General features: G+C 43.9%; 1 protein-coding gene across 4 annotated transcripts in view; it reads left to right on the top strand.

Moving 5' to 3' along the window:
* CHD6 (chromodomain helicase DNA binding protein 6) overlaps positions 1 to 19687 on the top strand; it is a 188861-nt gene that overhangs the window by 98724 nt on the left and 70450 nt on the right. For all 4 annotated transcript variants that reach the window (XM_068264246.1, XM_068264244.1, XM_068264245.1 and 1 more), the window contains 3 exons: positions 463 to 706; positions 3049 to 3225; positions 6046 to 6189. In XM_068264246.1, the coding sequence (XP_068120347.1) occupies positions 463 to 706; positions 3049 to 3225; positions 6046 to 6189 (565 nt within the window). The remainder of the gene's footprint in view (positions 1 to 462; positions 707 to 3048; positions 3226 to 6045; positions 6190 to 19687) is intronic.

Here is a 19687-nt window from a genome sequence, read left to right as displayed (position 1 = left end):
TTGGGGGGGGGGGGGGGGGGGTGAGGGTTAGTGAGCATTCCTGTAGGGGAGGTTTGTTTTATTCCTTAGGGCCCATTTCCACTCTGTGCCCGAATTCGCGTGCACAAAAACGGGCCTGGAATCTCAGTTTATTGAAATCAATAGGCTGCTTCTGAATTTGTGCGCGTGAAAAAAAATCTGAAGCACTGCTTCAGAATTCCGTACAGCCCATCCGAATCCCCATAGACGTGCATTGCACAGCTACAGGGATTCAGGTTGGTAATCGGTGTGCACAAGTGGCACACCGATTGTGGGAGATGGATGGCCGGCGCTAGTGAAAACCCCCCTTATTCAAATATGTCAGGTTCTTTTAAGCGTGCAGACAACATATACCTACTGAGGGATGGAAGAGATGCTATCAGGCAGGTGGGTGATATATTGTGCCATAAGCGCTGCCATCTATAATGTTTGTTTACATTACAGGAAAAACTGTATCCTGGCCGATGAGATGGGTCTTGGTAAAACCATCCAGTCTATCACCTTCCTATCGGAGATTTTCTTCATGGGCATCAGGGGACCATTCCTGATTATTGCTCCGCTGTCTACAATCACCAACTGGGAGCGGGAGTTTCGGACGTGGACGGAGATGAACGCAGTGGTCTACCACGGGAGCCAGATCAGTCGGCAAATGATCCACCAGTATGAGATGTTCTACAGGGATGCTCAAGTGAGCTTTATGCCCACCCTATTTAATGCTGCTGCTGCTGTCATACTAGTCTCTACACTTTTTAAAGGATAACTGAGGTGAACTGAAGGGGAGAAATTTAGGCCATATAGAGGTGTGGCCATGTTTGCAGATACACAGCAAAAACCCTTCCTTGGATAAATAAGCACTTGAGAAAGGGCGGTTGGCCTGAAATGTTGTGCTATCTGTATGCTGCATCCGCACTGAAATGCAATAAAGAAGCTGGATAATTATGCAAGGAAGGGTTGAGTCCATTGTGGAAAACATTTTTTGCTGTGTGTTTGGACTGCTAAGAGTGGTGTGATGGGTCTCTCATTCCACTAGAACTCCCTGTGATCCAGATACTCACCTGAGGCCAGCTGACACTTGGTTCACACTGGTACATGTTTGCAGACACTCAACTCTGTACCTGTTCTCTCCACATATGCTCTGTGTGCCTGTTATTTTGCTCGATAGCGACCTGCGACTAGATTTATCAATCGATAAACGTTGCGCCACAGTTCAAATTTAAGCATAAACCTATTGCACCAGTGTCAGAGATCGCTACAGAAAGTCCAGTTCAGGAATACTTCATATACAAAATACTGCTGCGCTCTCCAAACCCGCGCCGTCCACTGTTAGGTATAATAACTGTGTCCTTCACCTGCAATGAAAACTTCCCATAGGGTGATACCGTTATATAACATTAAAGAAGGTCTCTTCAATTTACACTCAAGTTCCACCAAGTGATAATTTCCCCTCCGTGTTCAGTGCTCTCACTCAGTGCTCACTCCGTCCCAATCCCCAGCCAATGTGTGCCAAAACGCTCACCAGATGTAGCCCACCTCAGATTGCAGGTGGAGATTTCACTTTGGCTCACTGCCAGTCAATGCCACAACACTATGTCACCATAAGTCTTCATTCATTCCAATAAAAGCAGCTCCATAAAAAACATAAAAAATGACATAGCGTAATACTGTCAACCACAAACTCCGGACGCATCTACAATTACACTTGCGCGTCCCGGTGTCAGAATCGCATGTAACAATATCCTCTGCCAGTGCCCATTCGCCCCTGATGAGTCTGGATGTGAGGACGAAACGTGCGTAGGGCGGAGCTGATAGAGAGCGTCGAGACGTACACACGGAAGTAAGCTGACCGGCCGGTCGAGAGTAAGCAGTACGTTTGAACGGCATACACCCTGCGGTTAGAGGGAGGATCAGGAGCGGTACTAACGTGGACATCCATCCCACATACAGGCGAATGGGCACTGGCAGAGGATATTGTTACATGCGATTCTGACACCGGGACGCGCAAGTGCAATTGTAGATGCGCCCGGAGTTTGTGGTTGACAGTATTACGCTATGTCATTTTTTTATATGTTTTTTATGGAGCTGCTTTTATTGGAATAAATGAAGACTTATGGTGACATAGTGTTGTGGCATTGACTGGCAGTGAGCCAAAGTGAAATCTCCACCTGCAATCTGAGGTGGGCTACATCTGGTGAGCGTTTTGGCACACATTGGCTGGGGATTGGGACGGAGTGAGCACTGAGTGAGAGCACTGAACACGGAGGGGAATTTTTCACTTGGTGGAACTTGAGTGTAAATTGAAGAGACCTTCTTTAATGTTATAGAACGGTATCACCCTATGTGAAGTTTTCATTGCAGGTGAAGGACACAGTTATTATACCTAACAGTGGACGGCGCGGGTCTGGAGAGCGCAGCAGTATTTTGTATGCGCCTAGATTTAGTCTGCACTCTTTGAACTGTGGCGATACTTGAATGTCACAATGCCAGTAGTGCAGTTTTAACTCTTTGTTCATATGTTCATACTTCCTGTCTTCCCACGATCTTAGCATGTGTGCACCCATCACGTGAAGCAGTGCATGTAATACTGCACATGTGTTGCATAGAGAGAGACTGCAGTGTACTGGCAGAGAGAGAATGTAGCGATGTTGCTGAACCACAATGTACCTGTTATTCAGAACCCCAAAATACTCCCGAGTGCTGCTGTTCAGCAACGAACGAGCAGACATGGTCAGGAGGAATTCACCTGACTCCAATACTTTCTCCTTTCAGTTTGGAAGGAGGGAGCATATGTGAAACGCAATGCCTTCCAGTGAAACGCAAGCCAGTGAACTTCTGACCCCGTCCACTTGTTCGGTGCTGAACAGCAACATTCAGGAGAATTCAGGCGTTCTTCTGTTTTGGCGATGCTGAATTTGAACACCACCACTAGTCATGTTTTCAAGCATTTCAGACATTTTTCAAGTGTGTAATAATTGTAACATGCATTGTCTTTTCTCATTACTCCTCTCTTTATCCATTTTAATCTATTTAAAGGGAGCGCCGGTCCCAGGAATCTTCAAGTTCCAGGTGGTCATCACAACTTTTGAAATGATACTAGCTGACTGCCCGGAGCTGAAGAAACTCAGGTGGAGCTGTGTCATCATTGATGAGGCCCACCGGCTGAAGAACAGGAACTGCAAACTTCTGGAGGGCCTCAAACTTATGGCACTGGTGAGTGAAGGCAGCTCTGCAGCACTCTGTAATACAGCACAAAACAGGCCCAAATAGTCGATGCTTCCTACACTGAGCTCTGAAATGATCTTCATGCAAGCTTGGTGTTAAAGCAAACCTGAACTGAAAAGTAAAAATAAACATACACACGTCGTACTTGCCTCCGGTGTAGTCTACTCATCAATCTCTTTCTCATCTCCTGCGTCCTGTTGGTCCACTATGATCAATGGAATTATCTGTCCCATTTTGAAAATGGCCATTACCCCATAACAGCTTCCTAGTCAGCATACCGTTAAAATATAATGTAACCCACTCCAGCCATAGGAAAATATGGACATTTCCTTGCTCATCGGTTGTCTTTTCAGTTATAACTGACAGCAACTGATATATTTCAATTCTGACAAAATCTTGTCAGAGCTGAAAGGAATCATTGGAAGAAGGAAATGGTGAGCTTCTGAGAGGAACTAACAGCGAGGTAAGTATGTAATATTCATTTGCAGGTACGTCATGTGTTTATTTTAAATAATTTTCTCGGTTCAGGTTTACCTTAACAAACCACTAACAATGGACCACATACATGGTATACTTTACTTATAAGGCCTGGAAGACTTTTGCAATACATTGCAGATGTACTGTAAGGGATTGCTTGCACTGAAACAGAAAAAAGGCGTTTACAACTGTTAAAGGAACACTATCAAACCAAGTGTTCTAAAATGACAATGTACAAATAATGTCTAAGTAGCTGTGTAAACAGTTTCCTACTTTTCATGTCAAATATCAGAGGCAAAAGGTGTAATTCACTGTATGTAGATTATAGCTACGTTTGGATTGCCTCATTTGCATAGGTGAATCTCTGCAGTCTGACATGCTAAGAACAGTGTAATATTGAAGCAGAGTTATATGAAATGGCTCTGGTGTCAGGTTTCACATACTATCACAAATGTTTATGTTGCACAGAAGATACATTTCCTCTGTTTTCTGCACACAGTTCAGTCAGAGACAGGCAGCTGCCTTGAGAGCTTTCTCACACAGAGGGTTACCAAATGTAGTGTGAGGGAGTCCCCCCTCTTTTCAAGGTTCACTGGCCCATCAGAATCCACGTCAGGGAAGTGTGAAAGGAATTTGAGAACAGTAAACAGAGATTAGCAGTCAAATGTATACACAAGTACTTATCAGCACTTCCAAAACAATTCCTATCGCAATTGAAAAAATGCACACGCACACCACAGCAACAAAAAAACACATCAAGTTTATCAGTATGTTACACTTCATCAGATCATGCAAAAACATTTTCTCCCTAATACTTCAATGTTCATAGTGCATTACATAACCAATGCATGACACACATTTCCTGGCCAAAATGCTGCTTCCTCGGAGGCTCAGTGAAAAAGTACATTTTCAAATATACCGTACTTCTTGAGGTTCAAGGGTGTTTACTGAATCTTATAAAGCATGAACAGCAGGGTTAGTCCTATTTCATTGAATCCCAACGCAGGGAGAGCATCAGTGAGAGTGAGAAAATAACAAAACCTAACACAAAATAGAATGCCTTGCAATAGGGTAAGCTGACACATTTTAGGGGTATGGGAGGGTTATAGGGAACAGGAGGGTAGGAAAAGGGATGGGACTAACTGCAGCTTGTGCATAACTTCTGCGACGTCTGTAGCACTTCCCTTGAAAACAGTGTGGCATGTCTCATAGTCTTAAATGGGTTTTAACCACATCATTCCAATTGAGCCGGGAAAGACAGATGGGGTAGGAAATGTACTACTTTACAGTCCAGTAGGCACAAAGTCTGTATCCAAACTGGGGATCACAGCCATCAGGATAATTATAATAGATTCCAGAACTCGCAGAGTTTAAAATCATAATGAATCTCCGTAGTAGTAATAAGCTGACTCTATTTAGATATAGTTCAAGTTGATTTTTAACCTCTTCCTATGCCCAGATGGAGAGAATACATTAGACACAGCTCGCTGGTGCGGGCGCTTTGTTTCACCGCGTGAAACGCCACCAGAAACACATGTTAACTTATGTAAATAAATTGTATGTAAAAACCTACAATAGACCGTGATAAGCAAATCTGAAAAACAATTTATTGCATTGTTGAATTGCCAGTCTGCTTCTACATTCTTAGGCCTCGTTCACATCTGCTGCGCTGAAAAACGTGTTAAAGCGCATGGTAAAAACCGCATGCGCTTGTGCGCGCTTTAGTCCGCGTTTCTATGCGTTGCGCTGCGCTTCTTTAAAGCACGTTTTGCTTACTGTAGCAGCAGCAGTTATCAATAAAACTTTGTTTTTGTATGTAAATGTGTTTTTTTCTCCAATTAGGGGTAAAAAACGCATGCGCTTCTATGCGCTTGTACGCGCTTCTATGCGCTAAAAAAGCGGACCCATTCACTTGCATTGCTGTGCGCTTTACAGCTCAACGCACAGAAATGCCTGCAACACTACGTTTCTGTAACGCTGCTCAGCGCAGCGCATAGATGTGAACCAGCTACATTTAGTTACATGGAAAAATCAATACCTTGCTGAACGCACAGGGCAGTGCGCTGTGGAAAGCGCACAGAAACGGCCCTGATGTGAACGAGGCAGTGAGCTTACACTTCTAAATCTGTGCTCAGGTAGTTGGCTTGGCCCCTCACCTGAGGAGCAGTTGGGCCTGGTCCCTCTGATCAAACAACTGGCCAAGACTGCCCCCTGTTCTAGTGTTCTAGTTGGCCTAGACCAGAGCTCCACGTCACACAATAGCAATTTAGTTTTTCAAGAATAAAATATCAGCCCTGTATAAATAGTAATTTAGTGTTCTTTGCACCTTAGGAACATAAAGTCCTTCTCACTGGAACACCTCTGCAGAACTCGGTGGAGGAACTGTACAGCCTGCTCAATTTCTTAGAGCCTAACCAGTTCCCTTCTGAAAGCACTTTCCTGGAGGAGTTTGGTGACCTGAAGACAGAAGATCAGGTACGTCACGTTTTGCAGTCCTTTAGTACAATTAGAAGACTGATTTGGTTGTTACAGTTTGATTGATTATAGTATTTTTGGGCATTTATACAGTGCTGACATTATCTGTAAGGCTTTACAGAGTTCTTTAAAGAGAACTTGTAACAAACAAAACTTCCCCTGGGGGTACTCGCCTTGGGAGGGGGAAGCCTCAGGGTCCCAATGAGGCTCCCCACTCCCCTGTAGCTGCAAGCAATTCAGCGTTGTCTCCCTCGAAGTGTCCCGGAATCCTCCCTCGGCAAGCGCTGATTTATTTACCTTTCCTGGCTACAGTGGGGGCACTGGTAAGGCTCTCCACACGGAGATAGGCGAAAATAGCCGATCTCCTTAGGCTCCGCTCTACTGCACAGGCGCAGGAGACTTGTGGCCTGCGCAGTAGAGCGGCCCGACAGCGATCGGCTATTTCCGCCTATCTCCGAGGCAGAGAGCTGATACTGCGCCGGAGCCCGGGAGGTAAATATTTACATCCCCGCTGTTCCGGGAGGATTTTCGCCGCCGCCGTGGGACAGAGGAGGACGGGGGAAGCCTCAATAGGATCCGGAGGCTTCCCCCACCCGAGGTGAGCACCCCCCAGGGGAGGTTTTTCTCATTACATGTCCCTAACTGTCCTCACAATCTTATATCCCTACTATAGTCTAGGGCTAATTTGGAAGGTTCAGTAGAATCTCGTAGTAAACTCTTATATAGTAAACCTCTGGATATAGTAATGCAGTATCTCAGTTCTCAGGTCCCTGCAAATGGGACTGTATAAATATTCAATGTATGACCAATTCTGATATAGTAAACCACTCTTCCTTGTCCCTTGGAGTTTACTATTAAAGGAAACCTGAGAGTACGAATACGAAAGATTTTATACTTACCCGGGGATTTCTCCAGCCCCATAAGCACCGCCGAGTCCCTCACTATCCTCCCGAGTGCCTCCGTTCACGTGGTATCAGTCCCAGTAACTGGCTCAGTCACGCCAGTTGGCTCTTCTGCGCATGCGTGGCCGTTTGCGCATGTGCAGAAGAGTCTTGCTGACGTGACCGAGCCTGTTACCGGGGCTGATTGCGGCTGAACGGAGGCACGTGGGAGGATGGCGAAGGACTCGGATGTGCTCATGGGACTGCAGGAAGCCTTGGGTAAGTATAAAATCTTTCTCATTTGTGCTCTCAGGTGGGGGCTCTACTATAGCTTATTAACCTTGTTTTTAGGTTGAAGGAGATAATTGGAGCTGTGCAATTTTGATATATTTTTTGGATAGAATGAAGTTGCAGTTACTAGAAAGAATGGAAATATCTAATAGTTCATTATACAGGTAGAACAATACACTGGATTTCTAGATATAAGACTCAGCTGCGAATAGGGATCCACCAATATATCATATCCACACGAAAAATAGCCATATTTTTTCGTGCAAATTATTGACCCTGCTATAGGTAACTGTCAGAAGGAGGAGACTTCCATTTCATAACGCCAGTATTTATTTACTTATTTGCTTGTACTTTGTTTTCCAGCAGTATCCCTGTTAGCTCTGTGCAGTTTTAGTTTTGTCCTAATTTCTGTTGAATTAAAAAAATTGTTTTGTTATCAGAGCCTACCAGACTTAGATTAATTGTTGTATTTTCTTACATATTCATTCATCCTTTATGCTAACTGAAGGCACAGACACACTAGCCCGTGCGCACACACCAAAACTGCTGCATTGAGCTGTCTTTCAAAAAAGCCTGCACTATGTAGCCGCCCACTAGAATCATCACTGCGTGATCACTACGCACAGCAAGAAATGGCACCACGAGAACTGCAGGCAGAGGCGACGGAAGTTATTATGGTGACATCCAAACAGCAAAGCTTGCACAGCAGTTGTGGTGAGAGGGCACAGGCTTTGGTGTGCACCTGTGCAGGCTTTGTGCGGAGGTGGGGTTTGAGTCATTTGCGGCAGTTGTGGTGTGCATGCATGCTTTAGGTGGTAGTCATGTTGTAATGGTGGTACCTCTGGCCATCTAGCACTGTTGGGGGGCACATTTGACTGCCTAATATTATTTGGTGGACACAACTGGCTTCCTAATACTAGAATCTAGGGGCATACATAGCTACTGAACACCTGCAACTAGCGAGAACACAGTATTCTCTGTAGCAGCATTTCCCTAAAGCCGTAGCAATCCTGCTAACAGCGTGGGTTAAAATCTGCGGAGAGGTCAGCAAAGTTTAGTTTTGCTCAGGGCATTGCAAAACTTAAAGGCCACCCAAAGCGAAAATAAACGATTGTATCTATCTTCCTTCTCCCAAAATTGACTTTTTAAGATATTCCACAGTTTTACTTTATGTTTAAAGCTACTTTTTAAGTTTTAACTGTTTTATTGTTTTTGCTCAATGACACATTCATTGAAGTATTCCAGAGCTAAAATCTGTGAACTATTGAACCTTTTTATCTCTTTCCTGCTCTCAAGCCATTTTCTGCTAGGAAAATGTTTGACCACTTAACGACCGCCCACCGCACAGGGGCAGCCGGAAAGTGGATCCCGCAAGGACTGCACAGAGGCGGCGGTCATCCGTGACGCGATCCTCCGCCGGGGATCGATGGCCGGGGATTTAGCCTCCAGCTCGCTGGCCACTTAGCAGCGCCGGCGGGCGGAGGAATACACGTCCGCATAATTAAAGCGTATAATAGGCTTTGTTATTGTCACAGGAGCCCTAGTGGCTGACCGCACTTAGCCTTCTAAACGGTGCCAGCGCACAGATCGTGCGAACTCTGGTCGCAGTCAATGCGCAGGAACCGTTAAGAATTAGCCGCAGACAACTCAGAAGGGAGCCTGTGAGACACGGGTGATTACTCTGAACCAGTGGGTGAAGTTGTAAACTGCCACCACCGCGGTTATCATGGGACCGTGGAGCCCACTAACTGACTAGTCCTGCGAATAAAACGGTTAAACACACGATATTCTGTCTAGCCAACAACAAACAAACGGTAGCGTATCTTCAGAGACCCGGGATCAGTTCTGTGTGTGCTGATAAGCAGGGTAGCGGAACAGTGAATGACTTGGAGGAAGTCTTTTATTCACACAATATAAATAATTAATATATACAGACAATTATTAAAATCACAATTATTAAGACGGTAATAGCCAGTATAAAAAATAAAAGAAGGGAGAAAAATACTTAGTTCCTGGAAAGATGTCCTTTTTGTGGGAAAATCATCAGTTCAAGCAAAACGGTTTCAAGTTCTTAGAGTTCTTTGTTTCAGAGTAAAGTTCAGCAAGATTTAAAATCCAAACAAAATGGAGGATGTCCTTTGTTTCAGCTCTGTCAAGATGGCCACCACTTGTTCCTCATAGTGGCCGTGTGTCATGAAGATGGTAAAGGGAGGAATTGATGCCCTCCTGCTGGCCAGGTGCTTTTGATGAAGCTGGTTTGGGGGTGTGGCAATGCCGGCCCCTCTGAGTCACCCACCAATGACAGTTCATTCCCTCTGAGAGATTTTAGGGCTAAACTTATGAAATGCTGTAACTCCTGAACCATACACGGTATATTTAGGGGGGTAACAGCTTCAGACTTGTTGGAAAATACAGATTAATATGACATCAGACACGGCTAAGCCAGCGGGTCAGGCTCCTGAGAAGATTCATATCTCGATAACCGGACGGTCTATCCCAAGGAATTTCATATCAGCACGATGGCCAGATTTTACCGGACAAGACGATATGAATTTTATAGCTGTGCGACATATGGTTTTCGTATGCCGACAGGAAATCATATCACCCATGCTTTCCTTATGGCCCATGCTCGGTGCCGGATCGGCTGGCTTTCTATGGCCCCCCTGTGGAGCCAGTTTCCTGGTCCTTTTCATGGGGACATCTGCTGTAGGGGGAATGAGCTGGGCCCTGCAGGGAGTCCAGCCACGTGCGACATTCCGGAGGGGTGAGGGGACTGCTCTGGCTCACAGGGGAACATATCTCTGGATTTAAAATAACACAAAATGTCATTTTCGGATCGCTTGCACGACTGCTCAGATCCGACAGGGAGCGATCAGGAAAGCCACTGTGAATTCTCTAGATTCACCTGCGCTTCTCACGGCTATTCCGTGACAGTTATGTATACAAAGCCTATTATACAGGCTGCCTCCTGCCCTGGTAGTCCCAGTGTCCGAGGGACCACCAGGGCAGGCTGCAGCCACCCTAGTCTGCATGAAATCACACTGATCTCCCCCCCTGCCCCCTGATCGCCCACAGCACCCCTCAGACCCCCCCCTGCCCACCCCCCAGACCCCTGTTTGCACCCAATCACCCCCCTAATCACCCATCAATCACTCCCTGTCACTATCTGTCGATACTATTTTTTTTTAAATTCCCTAAACTGCCCCCTGCTCCCTCCTGATCACCCTCCACCCCTCAGATTCTCCCCAGACCCCCCCCCCCCCTGTGTACTGTATGCCTCTATCCCCCCTGTAATAACCCACTGATCACCTGTCAATCACCTGTCAATCGCCCATCAATCACCCCCTGTCACTGCCACCCATCAATCAGCCCCTAACCTGTCCCTTGCGGGCAATCTGATCACCCACCTACACCAATAGATTGCCCGCAGATCCGACGTCAGATCACCTCCCAAGTGCATTGTTTACATCTGTTCTCTACCCTAAACACCCACTAATTACCCATCAATCACCCCCTGTCACTGCTACCCATTAGATTAGACCCCTATCTGCCCCTAGGGCACTCAATCACCCGCCCACACCCTCAGAACGCCCTCAGACCCCAGCCCTGATCACCTCGCCAGTGCATTGCTTGCATCTGTTCCCCCCTCTAATCACACCTTGAGACACCCATCAATCACCTCCTGTCACCCCCTAGCACACCTACCCATCAGATCAGGCCCTAATTTGCCCCGTGTGGGCTCCTGATCACTCGGCCAAACCCTCAGATCCCCCTCAGACCCCCTTCCGATCACCTCCCCAGTGCATTGATTGCATCTATTTTCCCCTCTAACCACCCCCTGAGACACCCATCAATCACCTCCTGTCACCCCCCTAGCACTCCTATCCATCAGATCAGGCCCAATACAACCTGTCATCTAAAAGGCCACCATGCTTATGACTGGTTCCACAAAATTCGCCCCCTCATAGACCACCTGTCATCAAAATTTGCAGATGCTTATACCCCTGAACAGTCATTTTGAGACATTTGGTTTCCAGACTACTCACGGTTTTGGGCCCGTAAAATGCCAGGGCGGTATAGGAACCCCACAAGTGACCCCATTTTAGAAAAAGACACCCCAAGATATTCTGTTAGGTGTATGACGAGTTCATAGAAGATTTTATTTTTTTGTCAAAAGTTAGCGGAAATTGATTTTTATTGTTTTTTTTTTTTTCACAAAGTGTCATTTTTCACTAACTTGTGACAAAAAATAAAATCTTCTATGAACTCGCCATACACCTAACGGAATACCTTGGGGTGTCTTCTTTCTAAAATAGGGTCACTTGTGGGGTTCCTATATTGCCCTGGCGTTTTAGGGGCCCTAAACCGTGAGGAGTAGTCTAGAAAACAAATGCCTCAAAATGACCTGTGAATAGGACGTTGGGCCCCTTAGCGCACCTAGGCTGCAAAAAAGTGTCACACGTGGTATCGCCGTACTCAGGAGAAGTAGTATAATGTGTTTTGGGGTGTATTTTTACACATACCCATGCTGGGTGGGAGAAGTCATTTACAGAGATATTTCTCCCACCCAGCATGGGTATGTGTAAAAATACACCCCAAAACACATTATACTACTTCTCCTGAGTACGGCGGTACCACATGTGTGGCACTTTTTTACACCCTAAGTGCGCTAAGGGGCCCAAAGTCCAATGAGTACCTTTAGGATTTCACAGGTCATTTTGCGACATTTGGTTTCAAGACTACTCCTCACGGTTTAGGGCCCCTAAAATGCCAGGGCAGTATAGGAACCCCACAAATGACCCCATTCTAGAAAGAAGACACCCAAAGGTATTCCGTTAGGAGTATGGTGAGTTCATAGAAGATTTTATTTTTTGTCACAAGTTAGCGGAAAATGACACTTTGTGAAACAAAACAATTAAAATCAATTTCCGCTAACTTGTGACAAAAAATAAAATCTTCTATGAACTCGCCATACTCCTAACGGAATACCTTGGGGTGTCTTCTTTCTAAAATGGTGTCATTAGTGGGGTTCCTATACTGCCCTGGCATTTTAGGGGCCCTAAATCGTGAGTAGTAGTCTTGAAACAAAAATGACCTGTGAAATCCTAAAGGTACTCGTTGGACTTTGGGCCCCTTAGCGCAGTTAGGGTGCAAAAAAGTGCCACACATGTGTTATCGCCGTACTCAGGAGAAGTAGTATAATGTGTTTTGGGGTGTATTTTTACACATACCCATGCTGAGTGGGAGAAATATCTCTGTAAATGGACAATTGTGTGTAAAAAAAAAAAAATCAAACAATTGTCATTTACAGAGATATTTCTCCCACCCAGCATGGGTATGTGTAAAAATACACCCCAAAACACATTATACTACTTCTCCTGAGTACGGCAATACCACATATGTGGCACTTTTTTGCAGCCTAACTGCGCTAAGGGGCCCAAAGTCCAATGAGCACCTTTAGGCTTTACAGGGGTGCTTACAAATTAGCAACCCCCAAAATGCGAGGACAGTAAACACACCCCACAAATGACCCCATTTTGGAAAGTAGACACTTCAAGGTATTCAGAGAGGGGCATGGTGAGTCCGTGGCAGATTTCATTTTTTTTTTTTTTTTTGTCACAAGTTAGCAGAAATGGAAACTTTTTTTTTTTTCCTTGTCACAAAGTGTCATTTTCTGCTAACTTGTGACAAAAAAATATCTTCTATGAACTCGCTATGCCTCTCAGTGAATACTTTGGGATGTCTTCTTTTCAAAATGGGGTCATTTGGGGGCTATTTACACTATCCTGGAACTCAAGCCCTTCATGAATCATGACAGGTGGTCAGACAGGTGGTGCTACAAAATGGGAAAATTCACTTTTTGCACCATAGTTTGCAAACGCTATAACTTTTACCCAAACCAATAAATATAGGCTGAATGGGTTTTTTTTTATCAAAAACATGTTTGGCAACATTTTTCGTGCTGCATGTTTACAGAAATTTTACTTTATTTAAAAAATGTCAGCACAGAAAGTTAAAAAAATCATTTTTTTTGACAAAATTCATGTCTTTTTTGATGAATATAATAAAAAGTAAAAATCGCAGCAGCAATCAAATAGCACCAAAAGAAAGCTTTATTAGTGACAAGAAAAGGAGCCAACATTCATTTAGGTGGTAGGTTGTATGAGCGAGCAATAAACCGTGAAAGCTGCAGTGGTCTGAATGGAAAAAAAGGGTCTGGTCCTTAAGAGGGGTAAACCCTACGGTTCTCAAGTGGTTAAGTAGTTGTAATTTCTTTTCACTGAAGGTCACACTGTAGTCACTTCCTGTCTGAGTCAGGACTGAGTCAGCCACTTTCATAACTGATATTTAACTCTTTCAGTCAGAGAAAGAAAAAAAGGAACACAGCATAGTTATTAGTGTGCTTGGCACTGTACATACACATGTCTATCTCATCATGTCACACGTCCCCTCAGGTATCCTTTAAAAGACAGCTGAAGCAAGAGGGATATGGAGGCTGCCATGTTTATTTCCTTTTAAGCAAATGTTTCTGGTGTGTGGTTCAGACACTTCTTCAGTCAAATAGATCAGCAGAACTGTTAGGCAACTGATATTGTTTGAAAGGAAGTAAATATGGCAGCCTCCATATCTCTCTCACTTCATTTGTCCTTTAAGAAAGTCTTTGCATACCTTATAAAAGTTTGTGCCCCTGTTGTATTTTGATGTAGCATATTAGGAGATGCGGATGGAGTGGACAGTTCAGGCAGCATGATACATTTTTGTGCGCTTCATAAGATTTCCATATTAGTATTCAGAGCAGCTGTGGTGAAGTGCCTCATGCAGCATTCCTCTTATCGCTGTTCTGATTCAATCTGACAAGAAGGCCTGAGTAATTATTCTCTGTTACCTCTCGTTCCTCCCAGTTTCTGTATTACAGTAAAACACTTAGCGGCACAGGTGAGGAGACTCGAGGGCACTAATCATCAGTTACACCTCCTACGCTGCACTGTTTACAGTCTTACAGTGTAATTACAGCGGTCGGAGGTCCTGAGAACCTGTGAACGGATTTGGTAGTCGTCACTTTCTGTAAAGTTTTTAATGGTGAAAATTGCATGCGGCGGTGGAGAAAATGGTGATTATTGCCGAGATGGATTTCCCTGAGCTCACGGGCTTGGGGGATTGTTTCCACTAATTAGCTGCGGAGTGGAGATCAGTGCTGCAGGGTATTTCTGAACAGAGAAGGTTGTAATTTGGCACGGTAGACAGTCTATTTGCACTATAGGAGGGTAACCGCATGTAATGAATTTAATGATTGGCTCTTTCTGTGTTAGAAAAGGTCTAGAATCATTTTCTCAGCTTCACAATCAGTGGTGTTTCAAGAGAGAGCTCATTTAGTTTCCTTGGACAGCTTAGATCGCTGGAACAATTTACAGTGAACCGGTATTAAAAAAATAAAATACAATTCTGATTTCTTTTCTGTGGTCTGTATTTTTTGTAATCTTTTGTAATCCATGCTTGATGTACGTGGGCACAGGAAGTCTGTCCATTGCAGGAAAATTTCTCAGTGTAACTCATAAACAAAAAAGAAGGGTTGCACTCACTAGTAATTAGAAAAGTACAAAATCTTTATAGGTCACAACTGCATATGTGCACATCTGAATGAAGAAGAGGGAAGGAGGCACAGTGAATGCTATCGGTACCTTTCAACCACTTGATGACTGAGGGGTTTTCCCCCTTGTGGACCAGAGCAATTTTCATCTGTCAGCGCTCCTCCCTTTCTTTCACCAATAACTTAACTACTACTAATCACAGCATAATGATCTATATCTTGTTTTTCTCGCCACCAATTAGGCAGGGCTGTGGAGTCGGAGTCGTGGAGTCGAAGTCGGGGCAATTTTGGGTGCCTAGAGTCGGAGTCGGGGAAAAAATGCACCGACTCCTAATGAATTTAAACTGTAATTAAAATAGAAAATATGATAAAATGTTCTATTTCTCAGATAATAGTCATCATAAATAATTTATACATACAGTAATAGCTGTGCTTAGTCCACAAAAAAATGAAGTAAACCAATCAAAATGAATGACTTGTGCTGCTTCAATAAAGCAGTCCCCGTATTTTTAAAGTCAGATATACACATCTGATTGTGACTGTATATATGATGTGTACACAGGAATCTCTTATATATACTAAATAACATCTATGCCGTAAGAATAAAGCCTGATGTGTAGCCGTGTCACTAATAGAGATGGTCAATGAGATGAAAGTAATTCTGCGTTGATTCTGATTTATGCAAATGTAAATGTACGCACTCCCTTTGCTCATGAATTCAAATAATTTGATATGTTGTTAAAATTTGGTTTGGTGACTACGAATTAAATGGTACCTGAGAAGGATGAAAAGAAAAGTTTTATACATACCTGGGGCTTCTTCCAGCCCCCTTCAGGCTAATCAGTCCCTCGATGTCCACCTCCACCACCCGGATCTTCTGCTATGAGTCCAGGTAATTCAGCCAGTCAGCGCAGTCCGGCTGCATGCCGCTTCCACAGCCAGGCGCGTTCTCCACCTGCGCAATAGTGCTGCGCAGGTGTAGTACGCTCCCAGCGGCGGAGTGTGTGCATGCGCACTACACCAGACTGGCTCAAGTACCTGGACTTATAGCAGAAGATCCAGGTGGTGGAGGAGGACAGCGATGGACTGATTAGCCTGAAGGGGGCTGGAGGAAGCCCCAGGTATGTATAAAACTTTAATTTCATCTGTCTCAGGCTTACTTTGTTACACAGTAGTACTATACTCTACATATGCACTCTCCACAGAGCTGCAGGGAATCCACTGATAATGTTGTGCACATTGAACACAGAGGTGTTGTCTATCACCCATAAACCTGGTTCAGATTGTGCATGAAGAATGTGTGATAGAGGAAGAATCTCCTTATTCCCCTGCAGAGTACCTGTACATCATTCTTACATGTACCCACAGTTACATTGCCTAGGGCCTGATAGATGTTCTTTGTTCTGGCCTGTACCTTTTACAAGTACTCTTACCAAGGACTAGTTTTAGTCTATGACTAAAGCGAATAAGTCTCCAAATCCTTCTCACTTCAGTTGTTTTTTAAAATTCCTAAGCGTTGGCAGTTAGGAGACGAATTTCATGTTACATACTTTCAATCAACAAGCTTGTAATATGCAAATTAGAGGAGTCGGAGTCGAGGAGTCAGTCGGTGGAATCCTAAACTTAGGAGTCTGAGTCGGTGGATTTTTGTACCGACTCCACAGCCCTGCAATTAGGCTTTCTTTGGGAGGTAAAGTATGCCAAGAATGATTTTATCCTAAATGCATTTTAACATGAATAATAAGAAAAAATTGAAAGTGCATTATTTTTCAGTTTTGGGCCATTATAGTGTTAAAATAAAACGTTCTACTGTGGATAAAAGCCACACATTTTATTTGCCCGTTTGTCCCGGTTATTGCAACGTTTAAAAAATTTCCCTAGTACAATGTATGGTGCCAATATTTTATTTGCAAATAAAGGTGCATTTTTTCAGTTTTGCGTCCATCACTAATTACAAGCCCATAAATTAAAAATTAATAGTAATATACCGCCTTGACATACATTTTTAAAAAGTCCAGTCTCTAAGGTAACTACTTATACATATTTTTTTAATGTTTTATATATATATATATATATATATATATATATATATATATATATATATATATATATATATGTATAATATATTATATGTGTGTGTATATATGTATGCTTGGGTACTATGAGAGGGTGTGGGAGGGTAATAGTTAATTATAAAAGTCAGTGTGGGGATTTTTATTAAACAAAATGAATTTTGGTGTAATATACTATTTGGCCACAAGATGTCCTCAGTCATTATTTCCGATTCACTTACATAAGCACCTGCGGTCCCATTTATTAACTTCCCCTCTAAGCGGCGGTAACGGTGGTGCACGCGGACGAACGGGAGTGAGCGTCGGCTGCACGCCGCTGCAGACTTGTATTCATGGCCCTGGTGCATCCTGTCAATTTTGCAGGGCCTTGAATATACTGCATGGCGTGCAACAAGTAGTTAATCACCGATGCATACAGACAGCGTGGTTAGCAGTGGAGGTTAACAAGCCTGACAGACGTTTAACGTTACAAACACTTCCTCAGAGGCTAATAAAGTATCTTACCCAAGAGTAATCAATCTTAAACACTCTCACAGTTGACTGCGGTTCAGAATGGCTACGCCACGCCGGTCCGGTTTCCCGGTGCCTTAGCTCCGCCCCTTGAAGTGATGTGTGCATATCTGCACATAAGAACACATCCCCTATAACCAAACCAATCCCACCTTACTAAAAGCAAAGGCCAATAATGGTACATGTAGTAGGAGTCGATACCGAACACCACTAATTGCACATAAGGAAACGCACTCACACTCTCTCTCTATGGCAACAATATCTGCGCCACGCCCACTATGCAGAGCTGTAATTTGCATAGCGGGAAGGCTCGGCGTCCGCTATTTTATCAAGCACCCTCAGTACTGTGATTCCCTGTCCCCGGTACTTCCGCGTCCCCGGTACTGTGACAGCAGCCCTGAGCTGTACGGTGGAGGATGTAAGATCATCACTGGAGAGAGGCAAGGTGAGTAATACTCGCCGGCTCTACTCACAGCAGCATCGGGGGATCAGGAGGGAGGGGGAGATTTTGGCTGCTAACTGTACTGGGGCAACTACAGCTGCCTTACCTATGCTGGGGCAACTATAGCTAGTTTACCTATACAGTGGCACCTATAGCTGGCTTACCTATACTGGGGCAACTAAAGCTGGCTAACCTATATTGGGGCACCTATAGCTGGCTAACCTATACTGGGGTTTATACTCACCATTCACGTGCTGATGCCTCTTGTACCTCTGATAGCTCCCCCCGCATCTTCTTACATGTCCCTCGGCAGATTCGCGTCTCTCTCGGCGATAACATGTTCCCTGGCGATCAGTGTTTATGACGCCAGGGTCACGCTGTGTCATCAACATCTGGCGGCAAACTATTTTTTTTTTATTGAATTCAATACAATAACCTATATTGAATTCAATATTAAAGGATACCCCAACTGACATAATGATAGACATGTGTATGTACAGTGCCTAGCACACAGATAACTATGCTGTGTTCCTTTTTTTCTTTCTCTGCCTGAAAGAGTTAAATATCAGGTATGTAAGTGGCTGACTCAGTCCTGACTCAGACAGGAAGTGACTACAGTGTGACCCTCACTGATAAAAAATTCCCCTTTTTTACCTCTTTCTTGCTCTCAGAAGCCATTTTCTGCTAGGAAAGTGTTTTATAGTTGGAATTTCTTATCCGTGAGGGTCACACTGTAGTCACTTCCTGTCTGAGTCAGGACTGAGTCAGCCACTTGCATACCTTATATTTAACTCTTTCAGGCAGAAAAACAAAAAAGGAACACAGCAAAGTTATCTGTGTGCTAGGCACTGTACATACATATGTCTATCTCATTATGTCACATTTCAGTTAGGGTATCCTTTAAAAAAAGTAAGTACAAAAAAATGCTTGAAAATGATTTGAAATTAACTTAACCACTTTTTGCACAGAAATCCTGGGGAAATTGATTGCTAGGGAAGTTAATTATGTTATTTGAGAACCATGCTGTCAAATTGTTTTCATTGGGGACATGCCTGTCTGCTTTCTGCGTGTTATTTGAAGTACAGGTAGTCCCCGGTTAACGAACGAGATAGGGACTGTAGGTTCGTTCTTAACCTGAATCTGTTCTTAAGTCGGAACAATATGTTATCTCTGTCCCCTGTACCTCCTCTGTGCCTCCAGTGTCCCGCTCTGTGTCACCTCTGCCCTCTGTGCATACTTATAACAGTTTAAAAGCCATTTTTTCTTTGCATTTTTTAAAATTGATTTTCTCAAAAACTAGAAGTCCAATTTTGGAAAAAAAAAAATGTTGTGCTTGTTCTCATGGAAACACTGAATCCATGCCGTTCGTATCAGCGGGGCGTTCGTAAGTTGGGGACGACCTGTATATAGCTTGTGTTATTTAGGGAACAAGCTGCTTAATTGTGATAATGAAGGGACTCCCTTTCTGAGTTATGTGAGAGGCATAACATATGCACATTCAAAAATAAAAGAATGCATTAGCATTCAAATTGTTGAAAGACTGAGAGTGCACGATTGAATGGAAGTATTAATTTATGTATTGCAGTCCTTACAGAGTTGGGATGAGTCCAGCTGTGCAGGGAATTATAGGAAGCTCTTAGATATGCAGAATTTGCTAGTTTTATTTAGAAATGTGATGATTTCAGTGAATGCATCATAAATTGTGTTCCTTTGC

The sequence above is a fragment of the Hyperolius riggenbachi genome, chromosome 12, assembly GCF_040937935.1.
Source record: "Hyperolius riggenbachi isolate aHypRig1 chromosome 12, aHypRig1.pri, whole genome shotgun sequence".
Taxonomy (NCBI): domain Eukaryota; kingdom Metazoa; phylum Chordata; class Amphibia; order Anura; family Hyperoliidae; genus Hyperolius; species Hyperolius riggenbachi.
Note: the sequence above shows the minus strand (reverse complement) of the source record. Positions and strands in the feature narration are given on the sequence as shown.